This window comes from Cygnus olor, chromosome 29, assembly GCF_009769625.2.
Source record: "Cygnus olor isolate bCygOlo1 chromosome 29, bCygOlo1.pri.v2, whole genome shotgun sequence".
NCBI classification, from domain to species: Eukaryota; Metazoa; Chordata; class Aves; order Anseriformes; family Anatidae; genus Cygnus; species Cygnus olor.
Genome location: NC_049197.1, coordinates 878964 through 894932, shown reverse-complemented (window position 1 = coordinate 894932; position 15969 = coordinate 878964). Strand labels below are relative to the sequence as shown.

Sequence of the window (15969 nt, the reverse complement as noted above, 5' to 3'; positions counted from 1 at the left end):
TTCAGTTAATTGTGGTCTGTTTCTAACCTGTACGGGTGGCTGTCCTTAAAGAAAGAACTCCGATTTATCAGTTTCTTTTAACCTTTTCGTTCCCTACTGCCCAGTTCCACTCCCATCGGGCTAGCCTAAGAAGTTAAGTGTGACGGCTTCTTATCCCGTAAGACAGATGCTTGAGCCTGTCAGTCTTTGTCAAAATAGTGCTGGGATCGGTTTGTTTTGTTTTTCTTTTTTCTCCTATTTTTTTTGGTTGGTTTTGCTGTTGTTTTTACAAGCACTACTTGGAAATCCAGCAGTGGGAGGGCACAGAGCTGCAGGGAAGCCCCAGGAATTTCTCACCCTTGTTTCTCCTGCCTGGGTTTTACTGGCCGTAACTTCCCTGCTCCTGCCAAATAGCAGTTGACTTTTTCTTATTATCTCATGCTTGGAGAATCCTTTTTTTTTTCAAGTGATAAGATAAATGCCTTGGATCACGTGCTAGTGAAGGTTGCGAATGTTTTGACCGTTGAGAGTGCTGGTATTTGTTGGTAATGCACTAGTATTCCTTCGTAATGCCAACAAATTTCTGTGGCAGATGTTGCGTTATATATAGTGTGTAACCACCGATGTCAGGAGCCCAATTAAACCTTGCGGAGAAGTTAATCACAAACTAACAAGCTCCAAACAAATCTGTGGGTTGGCTTATAAGGGAAAATCCCTCCCCCTGTCTGTGCAGGTTTGTTTTTCCTGAAGTGGCAGTCACCCAGCTCGATTTGCTACCCAAATGTGGGGAATTAAAGCTGCCCCTGAAGATGGAGAGGCAAATCTCAAAAGCTTGGAGGTTTTGTAGCTCACGCAGTCAATGAAAATATTACCCTTTTGGTGTGCGCTCTTTGTATGGCTTTTCTTGAAGGTGTAGCTTTCGTACACTGGCAGCATACCTTTCTTGTGAGCTGGATTCATTTCACTGAGCTGCGTATTGCAATCAAGCATTAAAATTAATGCTTTGGTTGGCATTTCGGTGCTTCATGGCCATTCTCATTTTCTGGTGCTGGATTTGTTCGGACTTGTTGGGGCCTGACTCAAACGTGGTAAAAGAGAAGTGAGATAAAGTTGTGTGTGCAAATGCACGCCCTCCGCTAGGCAGCATATTTATCCATTTCAGCCTCAAAACCTTTAGGCTAGGTGATAAACAACGCTGAGATTCGACTGTCCAGCAAAAGGAGCTAATCCCGTTCCCTTTCCAAGCATTGCAGCACTGCAAAATCACCTTTAGAACCCAAACGGCCGCTTGGCTGGAATGTTTCATCAGGGATGCCAGCAGTGCAGGGAGGCTTAGAGCCTAAACCCTTTAATCACCTTTCTGATGTGCCCGTCCCGATCCGGCTGGAAGTGTCTGGCCGAAGGATGCTGCAAGGAGCCAGGAAAAGCTGTGGCCTGTGCTGCTCGGTGTCTAATGCTCTGCAGCCTTACGATAATCAGGGTCAGGGCAAAGCAAGCATGTTGTTTGTGGTCTCTAGTTTCTTGTTATAACACAAGCTTGGGCTTCATTTTAGCCTGAGTAAGGAATACCAAATAATTCTGTTTTCTTATTGCTGTGTATCTGATCACTTCCAATCCTTCAGCCCCAAGAGAGATGAGGTTATGAGTGCAGGTCAGGCTACAAAAAGGCTTGAAATGCTGCGGGGCTTTTTGTTTTAATCCCTTCAAGGTTTCAGTCTTTCTTGTGGTTCTGATGTAATGTGAGAAATTAAAACAAAAGACAGCAGCCAGATGGTACATCTCCATGATCAGACAGATTAGTTTTTTTAAAAAAGGGAAACGTTTACTAATACGCATTCTCTTCTGGAGTTTTGCTTCTGTGGAGCTCAAGCATCTCTCTTCTGCGTGGTTCTACTAGTAGGCAAGCGATGGAATTAAGGCTATCAACAAGTTTTAAAAATAAATAAAAAGCTTCCTTTCACTGAATATCAAACCGAATACGGAAAGTCTGTTTTTTTTAATCATGGGGTGTGCTTGCTGGGCAGTAGTCCGAGAGTTGCCTCTGTTCATCCTTCCATTTTCTGAGGAGCTCTAAACAGTGTTCCCTCCTGCAGTGGGCCCACTCTTGTTTGCTGGAAGCTGTTCTCACTTCGATTAGTTTAAGCTCAGGCTCTGAATTTGCACTTTCCCTTTGCCCTGTTGTTTGGGAATTATTCTGTGAGTTAGCTGAGTTGGCTTTGTGGTTACAGAATATTTTCATGTGCTCCGAGTTTCCCTTTTTACGTTTTCATGGCTTTGATATTCCATTTAGATAGCGGTTCTGATTCAAATTACTGCATTTAAATAGTGTATATCTATGATCCCAAGGGAAACTACAGAAACTCTGTAATACGGAGACTTTGAAATCATAATGTACCCACATGTATTTGGTTTCAGGTTTTCTTCGGCGTTTGCATTGACATGTTCAGGTGAAACCTTCATGTCACTGAAAAGTAAATGAAACCCAAAACAAAAAACGAGGACTGGTTAAATAAGTTTTCTTTTCTTGGTTTCAGGGGACATCACACAAAAGGGGTATGAGAAGAAGAGAGCAAAGCTTCTGGCTCCGTATGTTCCACAAACACAAGGTAGGTACTTGTTTTGGTTGGATAACGAGTTTGCATAGCCTTGACATTAAAGGGATCTGAAATGGCTGTGGAGCGGAGCGCTGACATTTCATTTGCCAGCTCTAAGCCTGGCAAAAATTCTGTTTTGGTGTGTGTTTCCGTAGCTATCTAATAATGACACTTGTGGAGTTTGCGCGGGTGCCAGGAAGTCACGGGCAGCATTTTGCCTCCAGCTTGCTGGTTCATACCAAACTCCAGGGATTCCTGCTAGCGGGGCTGTTCGTTGGGGCTTCGTAGAGCGCTGTGTGTGTTTCAGTGCCTTCTGTGCCCCGTCTTCATCTCACCCCTGCATAAATCACTTCCTACTCCCTTGTCAGCTGCAAAGTCCAGGGCTTTGAATTGGTCATGAAGTGTGAGGTCCTCAAGAATCGTTCTTGAAATCTTGTGAAAACTGGCTTAACTACATAGCCCTGCTTTCAGCCATCTTAATTCTTTATTAGAGAATTTATTTATTAGAATATTAGAGAATTTCTATATTTATTAGAGAATATTCTTTATTTTTCATATATATTTTTTTTTACTAGAGTAGCTGAATTCACATACTTTGTTTACATCTGTTTCTTTTGGTTCAGAGATCCTTAGCTGTAGAGCTGACTGGCTGCGGGATAATTATATATAGTCCTAAACTGAAGGACAAGGCTGAAAGTATGTCCGATAATTATGGGGATGCTTGCCCAAAATAATTGCACGACCGATATTTTGAGATGCTTAACCATTCAAAACTAATGTGTCTGGCTCTTAGCAGTTTGGGGAGTGAATGGGTCTGACAGGCAGCAGTGACTGGACTTACTGTAATTCACGGAGACTGAACTACTGCCAGAAAAAAAAAAAAAAAAAAGGAAGGCTAAAAGTGCATTTATTGACCATTAGCACTGCTTCCACTGGGGGAAGCTCGTACGGGTTTTTCTGCTGAAATTGCAGTGGTTCGGGCAACGTTTGAGTAGCACAAAACAGTTCTGCCACTGTCATGCGGTAGCATCTAGACTGTGCCACTCCAAAACATCGATGTTTGCGTTCCTGGTCTCCTCCAGCCCAGCTGTTTTTCAACTTTCTCTTCGCGTATTCCACAAAAGCTGATGCCTGCTCTCTTGCGTGAGACTCATGCCATAGCGGGTGCTTCATATACAAAAGAACGGGGCATTCTGCCGGAGCTAACATCCTGAAGGCAGCAGGGCAAGCAAAAATTGTTTCTCGGCCTTCAACAAGGTTTTGTTTCAAGCAGCACTCCGCGTACTGACGAGTGCTTCCCTGAACCACAGATGGGATGGGAATCTCTGAAGACTCGGTTGTTGCCCTTGTATCAAATCTGCTTCTGTTATTTACAGAAACCCCAAACTAATACACATGAGTAATCCCTCCATATGGGCTTTGGAAGTCGGTATTTGCTCAGCAGGTCTTTCAGTCCAACGTGTACACCAGGGGAGATCTTGAGCCTTAGGAGGAAACGTGGGCTAGTCCCGTATGTTCGGGTGCCTTCTTGGCACGTTTGCTTTCATTGTGGAGGTTGAAGCTCTCCAAGTTGCTTTTCATCTGCCAGTGTGATGTGCCCCTCACGCCTGTCACTTTGCACGCCTGCTTGGTTTGTTTCAGAAGATGTTGTTTAATTAAGAGGGGAAGAAAATGGCAAGACTGTCTGCGGCCCTGCTATTTTAATTGTCCTGCTTTTCAAGTCTGCAGAATGAACCGAAGTTCAGGAAGAGACACAGGTTGATAGGAGGTCACCAATTAAGATAGTTATTTCGACTGCTGTTCTGGCTCAGCCCTCTAGGTTTTTTTTGTATATCCTATATCCAGCTGCCCCCATATCCAGCTGTAAAAATCCCACTGAAGCCATGCGTGAGGGGTACAGAATCAGGTCACCTTTTTAACGAGCAGAAACCTAATTTAGTTCACAACAAGAAAATGTTTACTCCTGTCATTTAGTGCCCTAGGTTTCTCAAGGCCCCAGCCTGATGTTAGCTAATGCATTGTCTCCATTTCACAGATGTGAAACGAGACAAACGAAGGCATGATGACAGGTCAGGGCACGTCGGCATTGTAATTCAGGAGATTCTTATTGCTTAAGCTGGGCTCCATTCACATTGCCTCTGGGAGCTCGCCTCATTATTTTTGAGTTAAGGCAACAATGTTAATTACCTAAAGATACATGTTTTCCCCATGCAACATCCATTTTTGTAAATGGACCCTGCTGAGGTGCTGGAGCTGCCGTGCCAGGCTTGTTGCTCCTCCGTTCTGCGCTGGCTGCTGCACAAAAAAGGCTTTGAAGAAAGTGTTTTGGGCAGCTCCCCAGGTTCCACACAGTAAGTAATGCTGCAGGTTTCACTCTTGCCTTGGACCGAAGCAGGGAGGACGGATGCTAATTTCGCTTTACGCTAACGAGCTAAACTGCAACGCCCTTTTGGCACGGTCAGAGAGGGTCTCGATGCTGTGAGTTGCTGTTTTGTCAGAGTAAAGCTGATGTTTGGGAGTCATCCTCAGAGTCATTAGCCAGGACCAAATATTTCTAGGCCCTTTTTAAAAGAAGTAATACAATGCTATGTTTCACTATTTTGCAAAGTGCTTTTCGGACAGACAGACGAACTGTTCTGGCACTAGCAGATGGTGCAGAAACCCACTGCCTCTTGAAACTGGTCTGCTGCAGGCACCAGGCAAACTCCTGCCTTGAGGAAAAGCTTCTCTCCACGTCAGTTGCTGCAAATCTGGAAAAGCGTTCACAGCATTTTAGCTTAAACAATGCCGTTGCAGGAATACCTTGTGCCAAAATTAGCAGCCCTTGCACACAGGCTTTTGGCAGGGTATGTTTTCTTGCTATTTAAGATAATGCATTCTGTTCCTCTGCTAATGTGTAAAGGAAATTATATTCATTACGCCCTGGTTCACTGTCAGACCTTTCCATGTAGCTGCTGGAGTTCTGTGCTCTTGCTCCTGTTCTCTATTCCCAGGGCTCTCTTAAATAAATATATATATCTATTTTAACCGCATTTGTAAAGAGAACATAGGGATACTTCTTTCTGAAAAGGTAAGATGAACGTGACCCGGTGTATTTTGTGTTTCAGTGCACCAGGGAAAGGTGTTGGAAGGCGCAAGTGATGGGCTTGTAAACCTGTGGGAACTGATAACATTTGAAACTAATTTGATTGATCTGTGAATTTTTGTTGGTAATGTGTGCCTTGGTTTTATCTGGTTCGTGCTCTTAATGGATAGCACGAGGTAGGAGCGTTACAGATTTTGTCATTTTAGTGTTAAATTTCTTTTCAAATCATGGCACTTTGGAAATGAAGCAGTTCTTCCCTTCCCGAGCGGGCTGTCTCTGCGTTTCCTGTCTCGGCAGAGTCCTTCCTGCCGCCCTGCGTGTTGTGGAGGCTGATAAACCGGCAGAGCTCTACTCCGAAGTTTCTCTAGTTTCTTTTTTCTGTCCTTCAGCATTGCATTATTTCAAACGGGAGCTAATGTGAAATGGTAGCCGGCGATAAAACAGCTTTGTCTAAACCTGTAAATCACGCACACGCGCTCCAGCTTAGCGTTGTTTAGAGAGTTTCACCCATTTACAAGATCCGACTTGCAGCTACCACAAATGGGGAATTATTTTCTTTCTTTGTGAAGTCTGAGGGGTATCACCATTGCAAATGAAGCTTATCGCTTGACTTTAGGAAAGCAATTTCTCCATCTTTGAAATCAGTTCCAGGACGAAGTGGAGCACCTGAATTCTCCCATCACGTCTCGTTCAGGGCAGAATTAAGATCCATCTGGCTAATTACTCCTGCAAAAGCCTGAAACCTTGTAAGTCTGATGGGTTCTCAGCACTGGGGGAGAGAAGTAATCGTTCTGGGAGTGCTGTTCAGGCTGGTTTGCAAACCTTAGGTATTTGAGTTTATTATTTACACAGTTTTTATTCTGAAGATCGTGTTGTTTGAAGGATTAGGCCAATACTAGCGCTTCTGTGCAATGCTGTATGCAAAACAGCAGAAAAGCAGCAGGCAAACCTGTTATTCTTCTGTCAGATGAATCTAGCACTGACTGTCCTTGTTATTAACGTAAACATTTATCCTTGCTGATCATACGTGATGTTTTTACTGATTCCTTTAGTCTAAAAATGTTCTAATTAAAAAAAAAACCAAACTGTGAATCATTGAGCCTCTCTGCCTTCAGTAAACTGCAGAGATCACAAACCAGTCAATTCTCTTGGAAAAAAATAATGCTAATTAAAAAATCCATAGCATCATTCAAAAGCAAATCTGCATTTTTTTTTCTTTTTCATGCCTCTTTAGGTTCCAATCCTGCCAGTGGAAACTGCGGCTGCAGCAGGGTTATTCAAAAGGGCATGCTAAATAAAGTCACCTATCACCTGCCAGGCTTAGCTCACTTATGTTGCTTTGTTGTTTAACCACTTGTGATTTACTGTAGCTATACACAATTTTCTTGATCTGCGCCTGGATGCTTTGTTAGGCTACTGTAACATGTTATTATGTCATAGCAAAATATTTAATCAAAGGGCTTGCTCTTGGAGTGTCATGTCGCTTACAGACACATCTGATCCCTTTGCAAATGGAATGTCATATTTGCCTTGTGATGCCCTGTAGAGCAGACGAGATGCTTCTGCAAGAGTTATAAGAAGTAACTGAATATGAATTAAATAAATTATTTAAAGTAGTGTTAAATCTGCTGCTGACATCTAGTGGGTACTTGACTCTGTAGATGCTCAAATGATCAGAAAGATTTAGGCTTTTCTTCTTAGTCTGTGAAGTTGTCTTGTCTCTGGATCGAAATAAAATTCATTTATGATGAAGCCAAACGTGGCCTGGTCTGGGGGCATAACGCAGCTCTCTGCTCTGCTGGTTGGCTCCTCGGGAAGCTCACTTTGCTATTCAAGGAAGACACTTGGCTTCATCTGGATCACGTACAGCCTGTGCTTATGTAAATTTGGTGTGCTTGGTGCTCTGCATGCAAGTATAAAGAGGCTGAGTCTAAGGAATTATGAGTTAGGATCAGACTGTGTTAAACAACAGAGTTAGAGTTGTCAAGTTTTAAGCTCCTGTTTAATTATCGTGTTTCAAAGTTTGGATGAATGACGCTACAAAGACGTTAAATTTCAGTGCTTATAAATATCAGGTCCGCTTTAGAGTCATGGGAAGGGGGCACAAGTACTGGTTCTTTTGGATGTGTTTAAGCTGAGACGTGGAGTAGCGAATCTTGCTCTGAGGTGCAGGTCTTCTGATTGCCAGGTCCTGCACCTAAACCACAGCAGCTCTTCCTTTACCACCCTACTTCTTGTGCTGCTGGCATCTTGTTACAGGCAATAGTTAGGTTTTGATATGCAAATAGAAAGCTGTGCTATATGTTATGATATTAGGAAAAAAAAAGGAAAATTGAGAGTAATTGTTTGATCCTTTCTTTTGGCTTGAGGATTTCTGGCTAGCTGGATCTGTTATTTTAACTAGAAATCAAGGTTTTAATTCTTTGGCATGGTAGTTTAAAGAAGGGTTAAAAAGAAGCTCAGTAGCTTGCCTCCGCTGAACGCTGGTATCACAAACAGGACTCCTCCAAAGCTGAGCGAGAGGTGAGAAGTTGTGAAAAGATTCCCAGGCCAAATAATAGTGTTAGGGGTTAGGAGAGAACTCCCAGGAGCGCATTGTCCCCGTGTTACTGAATTTTCTCCGAATCGTATAACGCTGGTAACAAAATGTTAGCAAATTAACTAACTATCCCTTTAGCCTGTAAAAATTCAAGTAATATTCTGCTCGTTAGGGTGCTGGAAGGTGTAGGAGACGGCTGAAGATGCCTGCAACAAGTTAGGTGTGATGGGCTGGTATTGGAAGTTCCCTGAACTCGAGGTGCTTGCCTGAAGTTGTTTACCCAGAACCACACACCGAGCAAGTGGTGGAACTGGAACCCAGGACTTGTGGTTTCCTCTTCGTTTCTCTAATCCTGTGGGAGTTTGTGAGAATTCACCAGCGGTGCGTATTTAGATGACACAACCGCTCTTTTTTTCTGCATGACTTCAGGTGACAACCTCAAGCTAATTGCAGCTGCGTGACCTCTGGTTTTAGTTTTTAAAGAGTTCCCACTGAAGCAGGATTCATTTTAAAAGTGAAATTCCAGTAGCAGCCATTTCTAGCGTGCCCTGGTGAACTACACAAAACAATCATTTCTTAGGTTCTCTATTTAGCTCCCTGTATCCATGGGAAAAACCGACATTTCCAGGATGATAAAGCCACTCGCTTCTTGACATGCTGGAAGCAGACAGAACGTGGAAAGCCAGAGAGAGGTCTGCTTGGTTTTGTAATTAACATGAGCAGCAAAGGCTCTTGCCGCTGGTATATTATTGGTTTTCCTGTCAACAAGGCACGCTGGTCAGTGGGATGATGAGTACTGAACCCAGCTTCTGAACATATTTTCTACAGGTTTGCTCTTTTTCACAGCTCAGGCTCGAGATTATAAAGTATTGCATCAGCCAAAGGCATTTACTCCCTGTGCCCATAACAGTGGTGTCTAAGAGGACTCTGGTGTAAATGAATGCGGTCTCTAAAAGCAACTTACATATGTTGCTTCAGCACAAGTTAACCTGCTAATTCTTTTCCATCTTAATGCAATAATGAGAGTATGCCATTGGAAACGTGGCAAAGTAGGGGGCAAATCACACAGGTAACGAAATAACAAAATACTCTTTTCATTGCACATATCCCTGTTAAGTGTTTGGAAGTGTGTGACTTGCCTGACGGATCTACTGACTTACATCCATCAAGATTTATCTGAATCTCACCACCTTTTCTGTTGTATTTTGCAATGAATTCTTTAAAGGTGACTTCAGCTCCCATTGTCACCAGTAGGTTACTTAAATTATGTGAAATAGTGTCTTATGTCACCTGCTCCAGACTTTCTGTAAGTTGTCTTTTACTTCATGTGCCTAACAACCCTTTAAAAAGAAAAAAAAAGCAGCAAAAAACTCTTAAGAGTAAGGTCAAAGAAGGACTAGGTATGTTTTAACTGATAAGGTTGTAATTGAACAGATGTATTAATATACTAAGTAGGTCTGCTTTGCTACAGGAAATAAAAGGAAAATCCTATAACTGTATGCTAAAACAGAAGAGGATACTCAAAAAAAGGCTGCATTTCTTTTCTGCTCTCAGAAAATTGTGGGCTATTTTCCAGGGGTTGATCCGGCTTTACAGAAGGAATCCAGAACTCAGACACCCACTCCAGCTGCAGCTCCAGCCTCAGCATCATCGTCATCCTCATCCAAATTTCACCGAGCCCGCTCAGGGGGAGCCAGAGATGAACGCTATCGATCTGGTAAGGGCAGGGCAAGAATTCACCTGGGATTTTTGTCAGTGAGGAAGAATTTACCATGTATTTTCACGGAGTCAAGCTCACTATTTGTCCACTGATTGAAAGTCCCACCTTGGTTCTGTATGAGGAAACATCAGGCTTGTTGGACTGCAGCTGCTGAAGCAGAAAGAGTGCTAAGCAGAAAAAAATCCCAAGTAACTCTTTGCCTTCTTGATTTTCTGGCCTGAATGCAGCTCTTCAATGCCAGTTGTTCACAGAACGGAAAGCCTATTTTAACCGGGTCTGTAAGTAACCAGATTCAGTGAAATGTCAGGTAATAATTTGCTTGTGGAATTGATGACTGCTGTGCAGATCTGCTCTAGGATACTGGAAAGTGAGAGCTGTCTTTCTCTATCAATGCTTAAAGCACTTCCAAAGAGCAGCAGCATTGGCTGACTGATGCCCTGCTGATTTCCTTCTCCACGAAAGGAAAGCAATGGAAGCTGGCACCTATTTTTTATCTCAACCTGGCTTAGTTTTTCACTTTGCATTAACGGGATTCAAGTTTTCCTCACAACAGGGGCAAATAAATTACATTAAATATACCTTTTGCAGTAACACTGCTATCATATCACCATCTAAAGAAGCATTAGAAGAGTCTAGTTCTCTCTCTTTTTTGGAAGAGCATCATTAAAATACCTTAATTTGTAAAATTGATGTAGATGAGCTCTTTTACTTGTTGTAGTAGTTTAGTATGTCTTCTCATCATCAGTGATGTGTCTTCTTCTAAACAGTTCTGCATGTTTGCAGGAGGAAGGTAGCCTCCTGTCCTAGCCTGTTTCAGTTAATGATCAACATGGATTTACAGCTGCAGTTAATAACTTTCAAGATTTACATGAAATTTGTATCTATTGTTTTTTTTCAGAACATCAGGCTTCTCCTAAATTCGACAACTGGCTCAGAATTTTTAAGTTTATAGACCAGAGTTGCACCTGGGGCTGTATACACTGCTAGCCTGTGTGCATATTTTGAATTATGCACAAGCATATCTTAGGATAATCTTTGGGCAAGAGGAACAGTCTGGTGGGGCTGGGACTTTCTATAAAATTTGCTATAGACACAAGAATATGATGACTAAGCCAGAAGATTCCAACCTAAAATCCTGGCCTTGCTATGAGCTTGCTAAATGTAGAAGCATCAGTTTCCTTTTTTTGGTTTGCTTGTTTTTTGTGTTTCTTTTTGTTGTTTTGTTTTGCTTGCTTTTTTGTTTTTAAAAAAGGAAAGGTTACGTACAAGGTTGCAAAATGTAGCTGTTTGGGAAGGTACAGTAACATGGGAGCATTGCGTAAATACAGAAGGCTAGCAGTAGTTGCACTTGTAAGCCTTGTGTGTTTTTTTTCTCCTCTAATGTTGCAAAACTGAGTACATTAACTTCCATTTTGCAGATATCCACACGGAAGCAGTTCAGGCAGCACTGGCAAAACACAAAGAACAGAAGATGGCCCTGCCTATGCCAACAAAAAGACGATCTACCTTTGTTCAGTCTCCAGCTGATGCCTGCACTCCCCCAGGTTAGGTTCTTACAGTGTGCTTGTCTGGGTGGATGTTAAGGTATGCATTAGTAACAGTTTCCAAATCAAGAGGCTGCAGTTGTCAAAATATTCAAGATCTTCTGCACATTTGTAGGTAGTGTGTTACTCCTGTAGCTCTCTTGCTACATTTGAGCAGCTGCTTGTTTTCATGGAGCTGCTGTTAACGGCTGTGGAAATGAGTCCTCTTTTGGGAGCTTTTAAAGAATGAATTGGGAAGAACTGAGCAGGCTTTCTGGACTGACGCTGCTTCTTTTGCTTCCTTCACACCTATTTCAGTTACAGAATTAATGTTTTGGTAAGGTTACACTACTCGACATACAGGAGGATTTGCAGTGAGGTATGTTTCTGGGCGAGGACTTCGGAGGGCGTCCTGTGGGATTCAGTGACATGTAGGACTTTTCTTTCCTAATCCCTCCCATGCAATAGCCATTTTGCCTCAGCAGCAAAGCACCTCAGATAATGAAGTGTCTGTTATGATGCATGTGCAGCAGATATTAATAAACATCTCCATTTTCAAGCAGCTATGTACCCAGGCTTAAAAAGGGATATTTGTAATTTTTAGCAGTGTCTTTTATGTTGGTTCTCATTGTGCAGAAGCACCAGGGTCATTTGGATTGAGGATGAGAGATGAAAAAAGAGAGAAAAACCCTCCTAATTAGAAATTCACATCTCTGTTAAACTGTGTTGTTAGGCCACTTATAACTATTCTTTCACCTCCTTTTTTCTTCATACTTCCTTTTATCTTTCCCTTTCTGCTGGGTGCTAGTGCCTGTTCAGGTCTCAGCTTTGTACTAACTTGTCCAGGACTGCAGCACATTCTGAGCTGTGGGCACTACACAAATAAAGGTTAGCATTCACTCACGATCATTTGGAATCAGTCTTTTCCTCCAGCAGGTGATCACTGAAGAACAGGTAAGTGTTAGATGAAAGCCTAACTGAATGTTTATATGTAGTGCCGAACAACTTAAGGTATTAAGTAATGGGTGCTTTCTTCATGATAAATATTTCACAGCTTTCTGGATATCTATTCTCGTGGAAATACAGGATGTAGTTCCTTTTTGTGGTTGTGTGCATCCGTTCCCCCCCCCCCCCTCCCTCCCCCCATCCCTTTTTGTTTTCTGCCATTGAAAGGGAACCATTTAGAATACCAGACAAAAGCATTTTCTGCATGTGGCCTTGGCACATTTGTTTCCCAGTGCCTGCATTCTGCTTTTGTTGCTGTGAATTTTCACTTTTGGGAATGAGACTGACTCCTCACTTTCCATTTCAGAATTACCAAAGTTAGGCAAAACAGCATCTGATAGCAGAATACGAATGGAAAAGTAATGAGAGAGAATAAACATGGAGAAGCCAGGAGAAGGATACTTGTCTGATGTGTTGTATCTTTTGTGTGCTTTAAACAAGGGCAAGACACCAGGAGTAAACATGGTCAGATTGGATATGTCTGCTGCTTTAACTTCTGTTTTGGCCTACATAACCTTGTTTGACACAGCCTGGGAAAAAAGATCTTCGTATTACAAGCCTGTGCCGTTGATATGTGAATTGCAAGGAGAGCATGTTCAGTGCAATGTGCTTTTCCCTAAGCAGCTAGATTTTCTTTTTTGCTTCCACACAGACACGTCTTCCGCATCCGAGGATGAGGGGTCGCTAAGGCGTCAAGCTGCTCTTTCTGCTGCATTGCATCAGAGCTTACAGAATGCTGAGTCTTGGATCAACCGATCTATTCAGGGGTCATCCACATCTTCATCAGCATCTTCTACACTTTCCCATGGAGAAGGCAAAGGGACCAGTGGGTCACTAGCTGATGTATTTGCCAATACTCGAATAGGTAGGAGATGGGTATGAACAGAAAAATCGCTTCAAGTTCAGATTGCATTAATAAAGCTGGAGTTGTCCACTTCGCAAGGGAAATTTGGAGCAAGAGTTTAGTTAGTTTGGGTGGAACTTGTTAGGGTCGGTTAAAGTTGTACCATCACGATTTTTTTTTCCCCCATGAGTTTCAGAACATTGGGTTGGTTGAAAAAAGGGGAAGTGGTGAGCCGGAGCTTATCGAAGTAGAAAAGATTCCGTGGTGTGATGGGAGCACTGACAGGTCTAGTGGGCACAACTTTCTTTCTGCATACTGCATTGCTTCTGTCACAGCTAGTCGAAGCTACCCTGTGCACAAAGCTATCATATGCAAGTCAGATTTGGCATCTGTGCCCTGATGAATACCATCGGGGTGTTTTTGCCTATCGAGGGGGGAAATGTTGTGTTTTAACGTTCACTTTCTGCTATAAGCCCTAATGGTTTATTGTTTGTGTTATACCCAAAGAAAAACAAAACAAATAAAACCAAACCAACCAAATACGAGAACAACTGAGCGTGTCATTCCAAAAAATGGCCACAGCGAAATAAAGATTTAGCACAGATCTTTTGTGACTAGTCTGAGAAATAATCAGAGCATCTAGGTACTGAGAAGGCGGAGCAAAAACCTACAGATCTGGATACCCCAGGCTCAGTTTTTTGAGGCTCTGAGGTGCTCCTTGCTGCTGATGCTTCTGTATGAAATTGCAAAGTTTGTTTTTGCTCTGTGTATGTTTGTCTTTTTTATCTGCTGTTAAGGATATTACTGCATCTTGGAGATGTCTGTATTTTGTGTGCTCTGTGCTTTTGCTTAACTGGTTTGGGGCAAGCAGTGCAAAGAAGTGCTGGTATTTTTAATTGTTTCACTTTTTTATTTTCCCTCTGTTATTTTTGTTTCTTTCTTTGTTGCCACGCAAGCTGTTTTCTGAAATGGAAAACTGGGGGAATTACCCATAAAATGTAGTCAGTGTAATTAATGCCTAATTAAAAATTAGGCTCTTCTTTGTTGGAGAATACAGAAAGCCACATTACCTTTTCTAATGAATTAAGGTAATCTAGGTTTTTACCTACAGAATAACTGCCATCTGATATAGCTAAAAGGTTGTGCAAAACCTTCAGATGATTGAACCTACCATGTTGTATAAAGAAATCCCAAATAAACAAAAAATGCATATTGAAGATGAAGTTAATGAGAGCTATAGGAGTATGCAGTTCCTTGCAGTTTTGAAGCTTACAAACTCATCTGAAAAGCTGATCAGCCTCTTGCAACTTAAAGCAAGAGGCAGACCCAGCTCACTCTCTTCGTTAGATTTTAAATTTGTTGTTTGACTGCTGGACAGGCTCATACTGTTTAGCCACCAAGCTGGAAGAAATATAAACCCAATGTGGTTTTTTTTGCTGATGTGCTTTAGTCAATAGTCTCCTGCTTGTTTTGTTTTAGAAAGCTTTACTGGCAAAAAAAAAAAAAAACAAGTTAAATAGTATAATTCTAGCATGAGAGATTACCGAATAGGTGAGGTAGGTTTTTGTCTGGGGGTTTTGAGTATTTCAGAGCTCATTTGGATCACAAACTTTTTAAACAGTATTGAATGCCAAGAGATTTAACTTACTTTTAAAGGCTAGAGACCAAAAATTGGAACTTCTTGAGTATTTTACCAAACTGCTTTCCTGACACGGGTGAAGCCACTCATCTTGTTTACTGTTTTCTAGAGTAGATAATATACACTTCCCAGAGCTACTTTATGTTTAAGAAGCAGTGTGTTCAGCATTAGTAAGAGCCCCCATAAATTGCACACATTAAATTCTTTTTGAGTTTGTTATTAACAGGTAACTAACACTTTACTTGTTCCATCTGATAATGGAAGGTATATGTTAATTGTCATCTCAATTGTCTCCCTTCTTTTAGAAAATTTCTCAGTTCCCCCAGATGTCACAGCAACTACCTCCTCTTCCTCAGCACGCCCGGCAGCAATTGACCTTCCTCCTTCAGGGATCGTGAAAGGCATGCACAAGGGATCTAATCGGTCTAGTCTCATGGATACTGCTGATGGTATGGAACCTTTCAGAGTACACAGAAATTAGAACGGTGTTAAGGAAGGGCTTGATTTGGGAGAACAAATCCTGTGACTTAAGTTTATCCTATTTAAGGACTTCATAAGTTTGAGATAGTTTTGGCACTTGCATTAGCACACTCCCATGCTACAGCAATCACCTACTTTGTACTGAACAGGAGATAATCATGGCAGAGATTGGCTTTCTCCTCTCCTTACTGCTTTTTTTTTTTTTTTTTTAAGAAAAAAAGTACAAATGCATAGGTAGGCTAATTGTTTTTAAAAGCTTTTGTCCTGGAATCCTCAAAAGGAAAGGTAAGATGACTGAAAGCATGTAGCTTTTAACTGTAATTAAGATCCCATGAAGCTGATAATAATCACTACAAGCTGGTTGCCATAAACCTTTGTGCAGAGGGGCAGCATTAATGCTTCTGGTCTTGTTGTGTCCTCCCTCTGCTGGCAGTTCTTCCACTACAATTGATCGATACTGCAGGCAGGTGCAGATCTCCAGGTTGTTTTTTACAGTAAGCGCAGTGTGTCAGAGACAGAGGGAATCCAGGCCATAGAACGGAGTAAATGCTTTGAAAATGA

General features: G+C 42.0%; 1 protein-coding gene across 3 annotated transcripts in view; it reads left to right on the top strand.

The window, feature by feature from the left end:
- Positions 1–15969, top strand: part of DIP2B (disco interacting protein 2 homolog B) — a 68436-nt gene that overhangs the window by 26686 nt on the left and 25781 nt on the right. For 2 of the 3 annotated variants that reach the window (XM_040539642.1, XM_040539643.1), the window contains exons 2-6: positions 2514–2585; positions 9774–9914; positions 11336–11461; positions 13098–13310; positions 15234–15377. In XM_040539642.1, coding sequence (XP_040395576.1) covers positions 2514–2585; positions 9774–9914; positions 11336–11461; positions 13098–13310; positions 15234–15377 — 696 coding nt within the window. The remainder of the gene's footprint in view (positions 1–2513; positions 2586–9773; positions 9915–11335; positions 11462–13097; positions 13311–15233; positions 15378–15969) is intronic. The other variant, XM_040539644.1, reaches the window with a different exon arrangement.